The following is a 13,409-nucleotide window of genomic DNA, read 5'->3' as shown; positions in this document are numbered from 1 at the left end:
ACACAATTTTACTCTCTTTTGTTTTCCTTAATTTTTCCCCATTAAGAATATTTTTAACGATTATAAATATAAACTATAAACTTGATTGTATTGCTATACTCTTTAATCCTACTAATAGAGTCCCACCGCTTCCCCAAAAGGCCTCACGGAGAGAGTATTCTTTGATTACAAACTCATAACCATTCCCTAAATTCGTCGACGTGAGACTTTCATCATCCAACACTTACCCTCAAACAAAGTACGTCTTCCCTTAATCCAGCCTCGACTCCTTTGGAGTCTTAGTCATTTTTTACTATGCCTTCAAGAAGGCTTAACTCCTTTTCTTTTGGAGTTCTTTGTTCGATATTTGAGGATTTACCGATAGATTGGAGGGAATGATGATGACTTTATAAGTAAAGAGTGATATTGGTACGAGACCTTTTAGGAAGTCATAACTCCAATTTTGAATTTAAATTACGTCTAGAAATTCATAAATAAATAAAAACAGGAAAACAAAAAGTGATAAATTTAATTTAAATAGCGGAAATGAAGAATTTAACTTAAAAGTCAGAAATAAAGGGAGGTGTAATAATAATAATAATAAAAAATAATAATAATGGGGGTAAGAGGGGGATGTAGTGCGGTGAGCTTTACAATAATTAAAATGGTCCACTGTCCACGGTGTCAATATTTTGCGTGCCCTTCTTGCATTGCAATCACGGGCCACCATTGGAAAAGTATCTTTCAAAAAATATATATAATTAATTTAAGAAAATAAATAAATAAACGATTTCTTCACTGTCCTCAGACAGATGCTATGAATGAATGAACCGTAAGTGAATCTTGACTTTCCCGACCCATCCCATGCTTCTATATATATATAATTCCCTTTTTTTCTTTTCAAATATATTTTTAAATTTATTATAAACTCGTAATTATAGTTTTTATATACTATTTCATTCTTTTAAAAAATAATTATTTCATGGTTACATTTATTTTAATTATTATTTTTTTAAATCAATGATGAAATACTTTATTTCCCACAAAAAGGAGAAAAAAAGTGGTGGAGTAAAATTATAGTGAACAAAAGAAGTTTTGAAATTGAATATATATATATATTAATTACACGTGAAGAGAAAAGAGAATAATAATAAAGAAAGACCTTTTAATCCATTTTATTAGAATTATTTTAGCGTGTGGGAATTGTATTCATATTTGATAGAAATATATTATAGTTTTTATTTAACCTATAGTCTAGAGTGTAGACCTACGTGGAATACTGTATTAAATTAAAATAAAAAGCCACGCCTTGAATTTTTGTGTTCTTTTTCATATTATAAAGGTAGGCCGCTTAAAATTACCCATAATTTATAACTTTCTATTTTTCTCCATTTAAATTGTTGATTTTTAATTTTAATTCTTATCCTTTTAATTATTTGAATAATGGGTCGGAATTTTAACGGAATTTAGTTTGACATTTTGGCTCTAAGAGTAAAAACTATCCCTTAAACAAACACGAACATTTGTCGGTACTCATGCACTTTAAGAAAATTACTAAGAGGTCACAAAACATAATTTTGTTTGAAGTAAACCTTCTTGAGTCACACCAAACACGAACATTTTTGTTATTCTTTCCTCACAATTATAAATGGTATTAGAGTCGGACACTGATTGATGGGCCAGCCAGGAGGCTGAGCCCTAAATGGGATGGACACAAGAGGGTGTGCTAGCAAGGACATTAGGTGCTGAATGGGGTGGATTGGAGGGTCCCACATCAATTGGAGAACCAATGAAGGCGCTTATCCCAAAAAGGGATAGAAGAGGAGAAGGAAACGTTGTTTACAAGGACGGGATTTTTATATAGTTTAAGATGAAGTGTGGAAGAGAGAAGGGGAAAAGAAGAATATTTAGGGAGAGGTGAATATTCGTTAGAAGGGGTAAAAGAGAGGTTTCTTGTGGTGGGTGGCAAACAAAGGAGTCAAAAATAGTTTCTTGGGAATTGAGAAATGGGAAACTTGGGGTTTACAAGTTACCATTCATCTTTTCAAACTACCTTACATATTCATGATGTCCACTTTTTCCTAACTCATGTCCTCTTCTCTCTCTCCTCCTCCTCTTTCCCACCTTCAAATCTCTAACAATCGTAGTAACAAAAACCCATCAAATTTCTTTTCGGTATCCATACTTGGCTATTTTGGACCTTCTGTTTCTTTCGAGATTCGTATTCATCCAGATACTATCTTCTTTGGGCCTTCCCTCCCTTTCGGGATTGGTACTCATCCAAATATATTATATAAGAAATGGTCTGTTCTACTATGAGATGTCACAACCCATGATAAATATTTTAAATTAATTAATATTCATTTAGTTATTTATATTTTTTTGCAATATAATAAAAAATATGGATTAATCTTTTTAAGTTAATGTCAGATCTATAGAGTGAAAGAGAATTAGATTAAGAGAATTAGATTGTGAGGGAGTGTGATTATTATTATGTTTACAGGGTGTGAATGCGGTGTAGTTGTTTGGGTGTAAATGTCCATATTCCCTTTTCTCCCACTCAACACATCCCAAAATGTTTCTTTCTACTACATTCCCCTCCTCTATTATTGCTTTTAACCTTTTTTTCGCCATTAATTTATAAATTAAATTATAAATAATATTTAATGTCTCCAACTATGACTTAAATGAATAAAACATTTAGTCACCTAGTCTTGAATCATTTATTTTATCGTCATTTTTAAAATATTAGATGATTTTTTATTCATTCATTTGGGTTTTATTTTTATTATATGGTTTTAAAATATTTTTTATGGCTACAAATTAATTAAAGAAAGAGAGAAGACAGTAGAAATGGAAGTTTTGTTTGTTTATGGTTGTCTAAATAAACAATATTCAAAAATGTTAATAATTTTGATTGTGATTTGAGAGAATAAATAATTTATGGAGAAAACAAAAAAAAAAAGGTAAATAAAAAATAAAAAAATTCTTCACTTTTTCCCTATTTTGGGAGTACTTTTGAAAAAAAAAATTTTAAAAAATTAATCTTTTTAACAAAGAAAAAGTCAATTCATGATATGACATTGTTGATGTGATTTTGGGTTTGAAGGCATTTGTGTGTTCAAGTTTAGTACTTTAATTATTTGTTAATTCATGTTTAATTCCTAATAATGGAATTGGATTTTCTTTTCATTTTTAATTGTTTTTCTCTAATTATAAAAATTCACATTAAATATATGTTTTTGTTCTTCCAAGTTTTTCTTTGACTATTTAATGCAAACTTTGACCGTTTTTTATTGACTTTGACTTTGAGTTACTATGTATGACTTTAAACACTTGTTCACACACACACACGCCAAAATATAGATTAATGTTGCATTTTTATTAAACCTTGATTCACTAAAATTAAGGATAATTATTCTCTTGTCACAATTGCTTAATGGCAGCAGACTTGCGATTGTGCGACACTCACTTCTCAGTAGAAAATGAATTAAGTCTATTCGTTCTTGCGTCGTCTACGACCAAGTGACGTATGCTCGAGTCTTTGACCCTAATACAAGAAGAAAGTTTTAGAAAACGGGGACAAAGAGATTTCAAAAGAGTTTTGAAAGCAAGATTTGAGAAATTGAAATTGGTGTTATATGGATATGTAAGCAAAAGGCAATACAGCGGCTTACTGCATATAACTATTGGGTAGAGAAAAGTTGACTAATGACATGTTGAATTTTCTTCTCATGTCATATATGTAAATGAACGAAATATAAATTAACGTTGAATTTTCTTTTTAATGTTGAATCCCGAGGGACAGAATTGAAATTAGAGTATAATTAAATTTGATAATTCATTTTATTGGGACTTTCATTGTTTTTTTTTTTTAAATAGTTCGTGATAAAAAAAAAAATTTGTATAAATCTAGAGGAGAATTGAATTCTTCCTACTTCCTATATCAAATTATTGACTGGATGAACATTTACTTTACAAGAAGAGAATTTAATGTAAAATAAAAAATGAAGACCAAAATAGTTAAAAAAGATAAATAAATATTTGGCGGGATGAATCTGAATTTCGAGATCATTTTCATTACATCTTTATACTCAATTCAAACTATGATATGTCTTTCTCTCTTGAGTCAAGTCAATCCTCGTTTAAACAACATTAACGAAAGTCAAAGATACGCTTTTGCTTATGTATCTATATGGTCAACATCATGGTCAAGATTAGTATCGAGTTATTCCACTGTGATCAATGAATCTTCTCCATCTAAGACCAATTCTAGGAAGCTCAGATACAGAGGTGAATCAGAAATGCAATCTGAGAACCATATATAATTGCGTTGGGAAAAACTTAACCTCATACATAAAATAACGAAGAAACTTGATTGAATGAATTCCTCTGTTTATGAAAGCACAAATGTTTTATTTAGGAGACACGATACTTTATCCAAAAAGACAAATAATGGAATGAATACGACTAAACGAAATAGAAAAATATATGAACGTAATAATTTAAGAAAAAAATAATGAGAATTATTAGAAGTGAATCCAAGTTGTTTTGATGAGTCATTTCAAGGTAGGCCATAAAATATTTAACAAATATTATCTGAATTTAAAGTTAAAAAAAAGTGAGGTTAGAGAATATGAACACACTAGGCCACACTAAAAAAAACACCCCAAACTTTATTTTCTTTTCATTTTTTAAATTAATTTTTTCCTTTATTTATTTATTTTTTATTTCCTTAAGTCATTTTCAATTCAAATCATTATTGAATAATTTAATGCTTCTGTTCATCCTACCCCCTTTCAATGCCTCTATCTTCTTGGAATTTTTTTCTCTCATTCTTTGTATTACCACTTTCCAAAAATAAATAAATAAATAATAATAATAATTTGATTTTCTTTTGTTAAAATTGTTAAGTTAAAAGTTCAGCCCTTTCAAATAATTTTATTTTTAGGTCTATAATTTAGAAACTAATTTGATAATTTAACCAAATTAAGAAAAATAGAATTTAATTCTGATAATTTTTAATATAATGTGATTTATTTATGAAATTTGAAATGGTGATAGATTAAATGTTTATTCATATTATTTTTAAAAAAATTTAAAATTTAAAATTTAACTAATAAAGTAATAATTGGGAGAGCGTCTCCGTGGCGGAGGAGAGGTTGCGTCTTTGTTCGTCTCCCGACATATATCCAAAATCCGACGTCGTTTTCAGAACATAAAAAAGATGGTCAAAGTTTTGGTTTGACTTAAAAAATGGGTGATTTTTCAAGGATTGGCGGCCCACTAGGCCCACATATTTGTTGGACTGTTTTGACCACTCGTGAGCCCACTTCCAATGGCTGATTGATTTGACCCTTTAACTGCGACCCATCTATCAACCTTTCATCACAGCTGGAATTTTTTCTTTTATTTTATTACTAATACCAAATATGCATTTATAAACTAATAAATAATGAGGCCACTCTTAAGCCTAATAAATATCCTAATAAGTGTTTTATATATTCTAATTTTTTAAGAAAAAATTAAATAGCCTATCTAAAATATAAAATTAAATTTTATATTTATTAAACTTTCAATTTTGTATTCAATAAATTTATAAATAAGTTAAAAAGTAAATGAAAAGAAAAAGGACGATGAATAGAGCACATGAGTTGTTTCCATTCCGCGTCTTAGGAACTAGTGTAAGTCGTAGTAGGTCTTATGTACTTGTATTTTGGGTCTAAAATTTTAATGTTACACTAATATATAATCTTTATATATATATTTTAAAACAATTTTTCATAATAGATGCTTCCTACCTAATGGGCTGTCCCACTTGTTCTATGAGAATTTTGAAATTTTAGTGCTAAAGATGGAAGATTTAAATGTGAATACTTATACAAGTTTTGAATTTTCTTGTTTATTAAATATGTCATATTTTATATAATTTAAATATTGAAAGCTTTATGTTAGGACAAAATTTAATGATTAAAAATGTATTATTGTATTTTTTTTTTTTTTAGAGAGGACGAACCAACTAAATTCATAAAAATTTTCATTTATTTAAATCTAATCTCATCAAAATGAGTTGTAACTCAACCTAAACCATATAAATTGGGTTGATCGGGTTTTTTTTTGGGTCTATCGGACTTTTTTACATCTCTACTAAGAATAAAATACACTTCTCTTTATATGAACATTTTTGCATTTAGTGGAGTTCGAACTCAAGCGCTCAGATATAGCGCATGCATGACTACCGGTCAATTATGTTCTCTCTGAGGGAAGAGTATTTTCAAAGGAACTTACTTTAAGAAGGCAGACATGTTTAGGCTTAAACAAGTTATTTAAAAAGTGTTGCTTTTATGAAGGGTTGAAACCTACATGAAATCTTCAAATCACTCAACTAGACTCTTACATGAAAATATGAAAAACGTACTTCACTTATTCCATCACCATGGTCATACTTTCTCCAAAAGAAAAGAAGAAGAAAAACGACAATAACCTGGAATACGGAGTGTTTGATTATTTCGATACATCCAATCTTGCACGGGTTGAGATCGAACCATTATTTATCGTAGGAGATCATTTACCAGCACTAACTACATTTCCCATGGTAGGTAGGGGTGGTAGGGGTTCAACAACAGACCCGTCCCATTGATCGACTCTTACGACCACAACTCCCACATTCTCCATGTCAGTGATATTATCTGATACAAAAAAAAAATTCAGAAATTCCCTCATCATTCATTTGATTTCATCTCACAAAGTTCATCAGCACTGTTTTTTTTTTCACCTCCTCACAGCATTTTCATTGTCATATATATGAAGAGATTTCAATAGCAAAATCATAGACATGTATTGTTCTTGGAAAGAGAAGGGATTTAGATCAGCAAATTCACATACCATGATGGATTTGGACTGAAGCAGCTGCTGTTGCATCATAAAGAACAGTGATAGAATGGTAATCCAAAGATATAGCATCGAAAACAGTCTGTCTGATACAGTTTGGCGTTTGAACACCTAGAATATGTATCAGCCATCAACCATTTATTCCATTCTTTGAATTCTTATTCGATCGGTAACAGGAGATGTGTACATATTGAATCTTACCACAGATGACCAAATCAGTAATACCCGTCGCTTGCAGAAGGGAATGCAAGTTAGTATTAAAGAAGGCACTGAACCTGGTTTTCACCAACTTGTATTCTCCTTCTTTTATTTCAAAGCCTTCTATTAACTCTGCCCCTATGCTTCCCTTTGATACCGGATTCTGCTTTCCACTGCCGTAGAGATGGCGTCGAAACCGTTCAACGTCACGTCCTTCAGGATCATGCTCTCGCACAACCTTGGATTAAAACAGACTAATTCAGCATATTACCAATTTGCTAGTACGAATTTCACTCTCTTTACTCTTCAATTAGTACCAAACAGGGTAATGAGCAGCAATCAATTAAACTCAAGGATAATAAGAGTTAACTAACGAAGTCAATGCTGCAACATGTGATAATCAGAATCAACTTGTACAACAATCAGCATAATGTTATGAATCACGGATCTCCACAATGGTATGATATTGTCCATTTTGAACATAAGCTCACATGACTTTGCTTTGGGCTTCCCGAAAAGGCCTCGTACCAATGAAGATGTATTCCTTACTTATAAACTCATAATCATTCCTTAAATTAGCCAACGTGGGACTCCCTCCCAACAATCCTCAACACATAAACATAATAAAAGACCCACAAATAACAGTGTCATGGGGTGACTTGAAAGCCCACGGGCACATTGAAGGAAGAATCGCTGGCCAGGCTCCCAAGGCCAAGCCAAGAGGAATACCATGCCTATCAAGCTGGGTGTCATCTAAGTTGAGGTAGGTGTCCCTTCGCTCTAATTCTAGGTGACTCAACGTACGACTCTAACACGCGAGTGAAGGAGAAAAAATATAAATAGAAGGGACTCATACCACTAACCAGTTATGCAAACTATCCTAACTAAGCTCAAAACCTCTGCAATCTAAGAAATTAGGCATCCGAGCATTGGGCATAGCACCACACTTGTCTTGTGAGCCTATCTTGAAGGTTAGGTCTGCCTGCTTTGACTACTTAACTGGAGAGCAGAGCTACCTTCGGTCTGAATCCACATCAACAAACAACATTTTTCCCTTTTTCTAGTTCGATTGTTGAAATTATACATGATAGTATATGGAGATTGTTGAAATTATAGATTCTTTCAAATAGTTTTCATATCTTACCATATAACGTTATATGAAACATTTTCTCAACTAACAATCAGGGCTCTCGGGTTCAATTTCTCCATACATCAGAGTAACTTGACAAGCATCTCAGAAGAACGGGAATAATCTCTCGCAATCCGAAACCACTAATGTATCTATAACAGAAAAGTTACCAGAAACAACATTTTCTTGATTGTTGAAATGCTTTAGGGATTTCGTAGGGATTACAATTCCAAAAAACAAAATTAAAGCAGACAAAGGAAGAAACGGACCCAAACGACGAACATGCCTCGCTTCCTTGCACATTCGAGGGCATCATACACGCTTGGAAGTATGGCGTAGGCTCCTGGTACAGCAAACACAGATCGTTCATCAAAGAAATCTCTCTGCAACCAAGAATTGGAAGAAGGTTGATTTTGAGCATGAATTTGAAGAGCGAAAATTAGGAAGAAAATTAAGAAAAACCTGGAAGTCGATGATAAGAAGAGCAGTGCGACTCCATTCATTCGCCATTTCCATAATGCAACAGAACAAGAAAGATTATTGAATGGGCAGCAAGAACGATGGCCTGCGAGATTTTATCCAGTTTAGACTAATAAATTAATACAACTCCAAAAAAGTAAAAAATAAATTACTAAAAATAGATTCTCCTTCTGTTTCTCATCCTTCCTTTTGCTTGGTCTTTTTGTTCGTTAGGTTAAATTATTAAAAAAAACATTTACTCTATTAATTCTTACAAAACTTAGTAATTTTTATTTTATATTATCTATAAAATAAATGATTCTATATTGAAAAAAAAAATTAAATTCAGGGTTAAATGAGTTTCAATTTCTCAAGCACTTAATATTGAAAAAAATTATTTATAACGACCCGACTCAAATCATATTAAATATAAAAAAGACTTAAATATCTTTGCAATACATTAGTCTGTCCATATATAACAAATACTGTCTGCTTTGTTCCATTACATATCGTCGTAAGCCACACGATTATAAAACGTGTCTATTAGGAAAAGGTTTCTACACCCTTATAAGAAATGTTTCGTTCCTCTCTCCAATCGTTATGGAATCTTAGGGACTACCTCCAATGATCAATTCCAACGACAACTTGCATGTACTTCGACTACCACTCTAGAGTTATTAATTCATAGTTAGAGTCATAGTTTATTATACTTTAACATTCGTAAAACTATTTTTGAACGTAAATTAACAATACCCGCTATTAATTTCTCGATTTTTCCTTCATTTATTCATAAACTAACAAATCTATAACCTATGATACAAATTTAGAGAGGAGAATAATATAATAATGTATTTTGATACATCACATAACACTACTAGAAATTATGAAATTAATAACAATGTTTGTAGTGGATTACAGCTCAAAAGAGTAGAGAGTAAATTAATTAGGCAATAAAACATTATGATTAATTTAAATGCCAATATGAATATATATAAATATATATATATAGCATCTTGAGCAGTCAGCCATTTTTAGGGCTTTTGAGAAGGGTGACTGGTCATGATGTTATACTAATTATAATAATAATAATATTAATAATATTAATTCTAATTAAGCCATTTCCCAAAGCTTTAATTGTTGATGATTAGGAGCTGTAATTAAAATTAAATCAAAACCCATTTCCATAAGCAGGAGCCCAGTATGCAGCTCCATTGTTGTCCCCTCCAACCAGTTGTGTGCATGAGACTGGAACCAAGCACAGCCCTCTGCTCCTCAACTCCTTCACTGCCTTCTCTTCCCTTCTCATTTCTTCTCCCTGAAAATCAAACCCATTTCATTACTAAAATTTCTGGTTCGTTTGGTCAGTAGCTCAAGCAACCAGAATAGAGTCCGAACGATCTAAATAATTTGAATAGAGCTCACAACTCAGTTCAACTCAACCCAATCTAACCTTCTATTATCGGGTTGGACTGTACTTATCCTTACATCAAATATTTACAAGTGTCAATGCATCACTAATACCGGTTACTAACATTAAATATTTTTAATTTTTTAAAAATAGAATTGAGTTGTAACCCTACTTTTGAGTTGGTCGATCAAAAAATGTTAACCCACAAATAGAATCTAATTTTTCGATTTTTCAAAAATTCAACCTAACCTAACCCAAACCAACCCCACCTATGAACCCTAAATCCTAAACCCAAGTTTTATGGTTTAGGATGATTAGTACGAGTTAATCGGGTTATCGAGCCTTATGGGTGTATTTTTTTTTAATTAAAATTGAATCGTCTTTGAAAATTCGAGAATAATATGTACCTAAAAGAACGTAACATTGCGAAACACAGAGAAATAGAAACTAAAGTAAAAATATAACATTTTCAAACTCAACCCGACTAAAGGAATATTATACTCAAAATTGAAACACGAGAAATGTTTTTTTTTTAATTTTATTGAAATAATAATTTTTTTGGGATTCCAAAACAATTAGGCAGCCCCAAAGCAACACTTTTTTTAGGTCACTTTATAATGAGTAGATATGAAATGTATAAAGCTGAGAACCTTATTCTTTTTTCACACCCCTTTAATTTCTCTTCTTTATGGTCTATCAGATGCTTTACATTTAGACTGGACTTTCATGATTACGACCCCCTTCCCTTCCTAAACAATCTCCATTCATGTTCTTAATGAATGTTAATGAATGCATGAAAATAATATGAACACTTAAGAGTATGATACTTACACCACTTCCTGCGTCCCTGACATGCTTTGGTGCACTGCGCAGATATGGGTAGCTAAGTGCCTGCCACCCCAAGAAGGAGTTAACTTTGAGGATACCCACAAACACATAATTGGCATTTTTAAATGGCGTTACCTCGATTTGTCCCTGAAGAAATCTGATATACCCAATTGCTTCTGACAGCACAGACGCGGTATCAGTCTGCAAAAGGGTATGGGTGAAAAGGAATAAAAACTAGCATTTAAACCCTCGTACTATCGTGGAAGGTCGTGATTACTAATAATTACTGTTTTACCTTTCCGAATGGAGAAACGATTTGGTGAAGAGCGGTTATTCGATCTACGAGTTTCTCCTTCCTCACCTATTATTTCGTAATTCGAACTTTAAACATGAATATAAAAGATGCAAAGATGGAAAAATTTTACTTGTTTTATGTTACCTTTAGAGGTGGTTGGCTTGAAGATGGCGGATGAATTCTAGCCTTCTTACATGCGCTACCCGATACAGGGGCGATGTGGTTCAACTGTTCGAACGACTTGCAACTAAATCTCACCTCGGGCAAGTGATCGGCGGCGGCGGCGGGTTGATTGTGGGTGAGATCTGGGAAGTTAGTATTGTTAGAAGAAAAGTTAAGAAATTTGTTGGTGTTGGAAAATTCTTGTTTGACAATATCAACAAAGTTAGGGGGTGGAGGTGGTGAAGGATTGGTGGTGGTGGTATGATCCAAGATTTGGTGCTCCCAATTCTCCAACTTTTTTGGTTGATAATGACCCATCTGGGTTTGGTTCAAAACCCTTTCTTCCTCTCCTCTGATAACACCAAAAAGACATCACAAAATTACATATATTGAAGAACATATAGAAACAAATGAACCAAGTAAAGAACATACAACAGAAGTTGGCTCCATGATTGAGGCTGTTCAGCAAAAGAAGAGAAGGAAGGTGAAAACATGCCCCACCAATTAGGGTTTCCAGCCATCATTTGTTTAGCTTGAACTCTAAAAATTTATGCGAACGAAGAACGAAGAACGAAGATGAAGAACAAGAAGCAACAAGCTATAAGATTTTGTTGGGCAAAGTTTAAGGTATGCATGAAAGTTGAAGTCAAATGAGAGTTGGAGCCTAATAGTTTGGAGGAAGATAAGAAAGGGCTGGCTTTTGCTTTGCTTTGCTTTGCTTAGGTTGAAGGAAAGTTGAGAGAGAGAGAGAGAGAGAGAGGGGAAGATTTTGAATGGAGGGTTTGGGTTAAGGAACTTTAATTTGCATCATTTTTTTCCTTCTTGTTTTTGGATGCTTTGTTATGAGTGGAGGCCCCAAAAGTTGGAGGCTTTTAAGTTTCTTCTCTCACTTTCCCGACCCGACTCGACCCAAAAGAAAGAAGAAAAGAGAGAAAGAAACGGTTTAAAGTAAGTTAACGTTAATAATAGCTTCGTTTGATATTAGTTTTCATTTGAGTTAAATAAATTTAGATATCCATAATAAGTTCATAAGGTCATTCTAAATGCACACTAAATTAATCACTCGAGTTAAAAGCATTCTGATTAAATTTTATGTGAGATCTCACATTGGTTGGGAAGAGAACGAAGCAATCTTTATAAGAGTGTGGAAACCTCTCCCTAGTAGACACTTTTTAAAAAATCTTAAGGGTAAGAGGATGTTGAGCGTGAAGGGAGGTGAACACTAAACAATGTGCCAACAAGGATGCTGGGCCTCGAAGGGTCTGGATTATGAGATCCCACATTGATTAGAGAGGAGAACAAGTGTCAGTGAGGACGTTGGACCTCGAAGGGGATGGATTGTGAGATCCCACATCGACTGGCTCGCTAGGTCTTTGAAAGGGTATGGATTGTGAGATCTCACATCAGTTGAGAAGGAGAATGAAGTATTGTTCATCGGGGTGTGGAAATCTCTTTCTAGCAGACATGTTTAGATGTTTAGAATGAAACATTGTTCATAAGGGTGTGGAAACCTCTTTCTAAAAGACATGTTTTAAAAACATTGACAGAAGTCCAAAGAGGACACTATCTCTGAGCATTGGGTTTGGGCGATTACATTTTCTGACACTCATTTTCACCTTTTCTTTTAAAAAAAGTGTCTTTATGTTGCTTTCGAGCATGGTTTTGAATGAAAATCCCGTAGATATGACAAATTCTTTTAGTCGACAAAAAAAAACCCAACGCTCTCTATACATAATCTTATGTTAAAGATGGAACGTGGAGATCTAATAATAAAGGGAAACCCAAAAGATTTTTAATGAAACTTTGTGATTAAAACATAACACACTTAAATCTAAAGGCTTAATTACTCAAAAAATATATATGAAAGGATTAACATGAAATAAATGTGTAAAGTTTCAAAAAATATATATATATATATATATATATATAAAAGACGAGCCTTTTACTTCAACTTTTTTTAGTTCTTGTCTGTTTGTAGGAATAGCACAAGGTTTTTGAAGCCTTTTTCTTTTTCAATTATAGTCTTGTAGATATTGGGATAATATAATATTTTTTATCTT

At 32.6% G+C, this 13,409-nt stretch overlaps 2 protein-coding genes across 2 annotated transcripts; both read right to left on the bottom strand.

Annotated features, from left to right (window-relative positions):
* Nucleotides 1-6,289: 6,289 nt before the first annotated feature.
* LOC111464568 (probable inactive nicotinamidase At3g16190) lies at nt 6,290-8,797 on the bottom strand. The gene is made up of 5 exons (XM_023108837.1): nt 8,660-8,797; nt 8,467-8,580; nt 7,072-7,306; nt 6,865-6,981; nt 6,290-6,668 (listed from the first exon to the last, which is right to left on the bottom strand). Exons 1-5 carry the CDS (start codon nt 8,711-8,713, stop codon nt 6,544-6,546), a joined length of 645 nt encoding a protein of 214 aa, XP_022964605.1. The 5' UTR covers nt 8,714-8,797; the 3' UTR covers nt 6,290-6,543.
* A 926-nt stretch (nt 8,798-9,723) lies between these two features.
* Nucleotides 9,724-12,168, bottom strand: LOC111464167 (transcription factor bHLH68-like). Its single transcript, XM_023108249.1, has 6 exons — nt 11,782-12,168; nt 11,332-11,701; nt 11,188-11,253; nt 11,028-11,093; nt 10,896-10,955; nt 9,724-9,971 (listed from the first exon to the last, which is right to left on the bottom strand). The coding sequence occupies exons 1-6, from the start codon at nt 11,871-11,873 to the stop codon at nt 9,825-9,827; spliced, it is 801 nt and encodes a 266-aa protein (XP_022964017.1). The 5' UTR covers nt 11,874-12,168; the 3' UTR covers nt 9,724-9,824.
* Nucleotides 12,169-13,409: the final 1,241 nt, after the last annotated feature.

The sequence above is a fragment of the Cucurbita moschata genome, unplaced genomic scaffold (genome assembly GCF_002738365.1).
Source record: "Cucurbita moschata cultivar Rifu unplaced genomic scaffold, Cmos_1.0 Cmo_Scf00030, whole genome shotgun sequence".
In the NCBI taxonomy this organism is placed as follows: Eukaryota; Viridiplantae; Streptophyta; class Magnoliopsida; order Cucurbitales; family Cucurbitaceae; genus Cucurbita; species Cucurbita moschata.
The sequence above is the reverse complement of the archived record's forward strand: the minus strand, read 5'-3'. Positions and strand labels throughout refer to the sequence as shown.

Excerpts from the sequence above, each read along its gene's own strand:
- LOC111464568 (XM_023108837.1), bottom strand. The coding sequence starts at position 8,713 with ATGGAAATGGCGAATGAATGGAGTCGCACTGCTCTTCTTATCATCGAC. Across the intron at positions 7,307-8,466 it reads GAGGCATGTTCGTCGTTTGG|GTTGTGCGAGAGCATGATCC; the intron begins GTCCGTTTCTTC and ends TTTTAATCCAAG. Across the intron at positions 6,982-7,071 it reads TACTGATTTGGTCATCTGTG|GTGTTCAAACGCCAAACTGT; the intron begins GTAAGATTCAAT and ends TACATATTCTAG.
- LOC111464167 (XM_023108249.1), bottom strand. The coding sequence starts at position 11,873 with ATGATGGCTGGAAACCCTAATTGGTGGGGCATGTTTTCACCTTCCTTC. Across the intron at positions 11,254-11,331 it reads CAAGCCAACCACCTCTAAAG|GTGAGGAAGGAGAAACTCGT; the intron begins GTAACATAAAAC and ends ACGAAATAATAG. Across the intron at positions 11,094-11,187 it reads TCGTTTCTCCATTCGGAAAG|ACTGATACCGCGTCTGTGCT; the intron begins GTAAAACAGTAA and ends ACCCTTTTGCAG.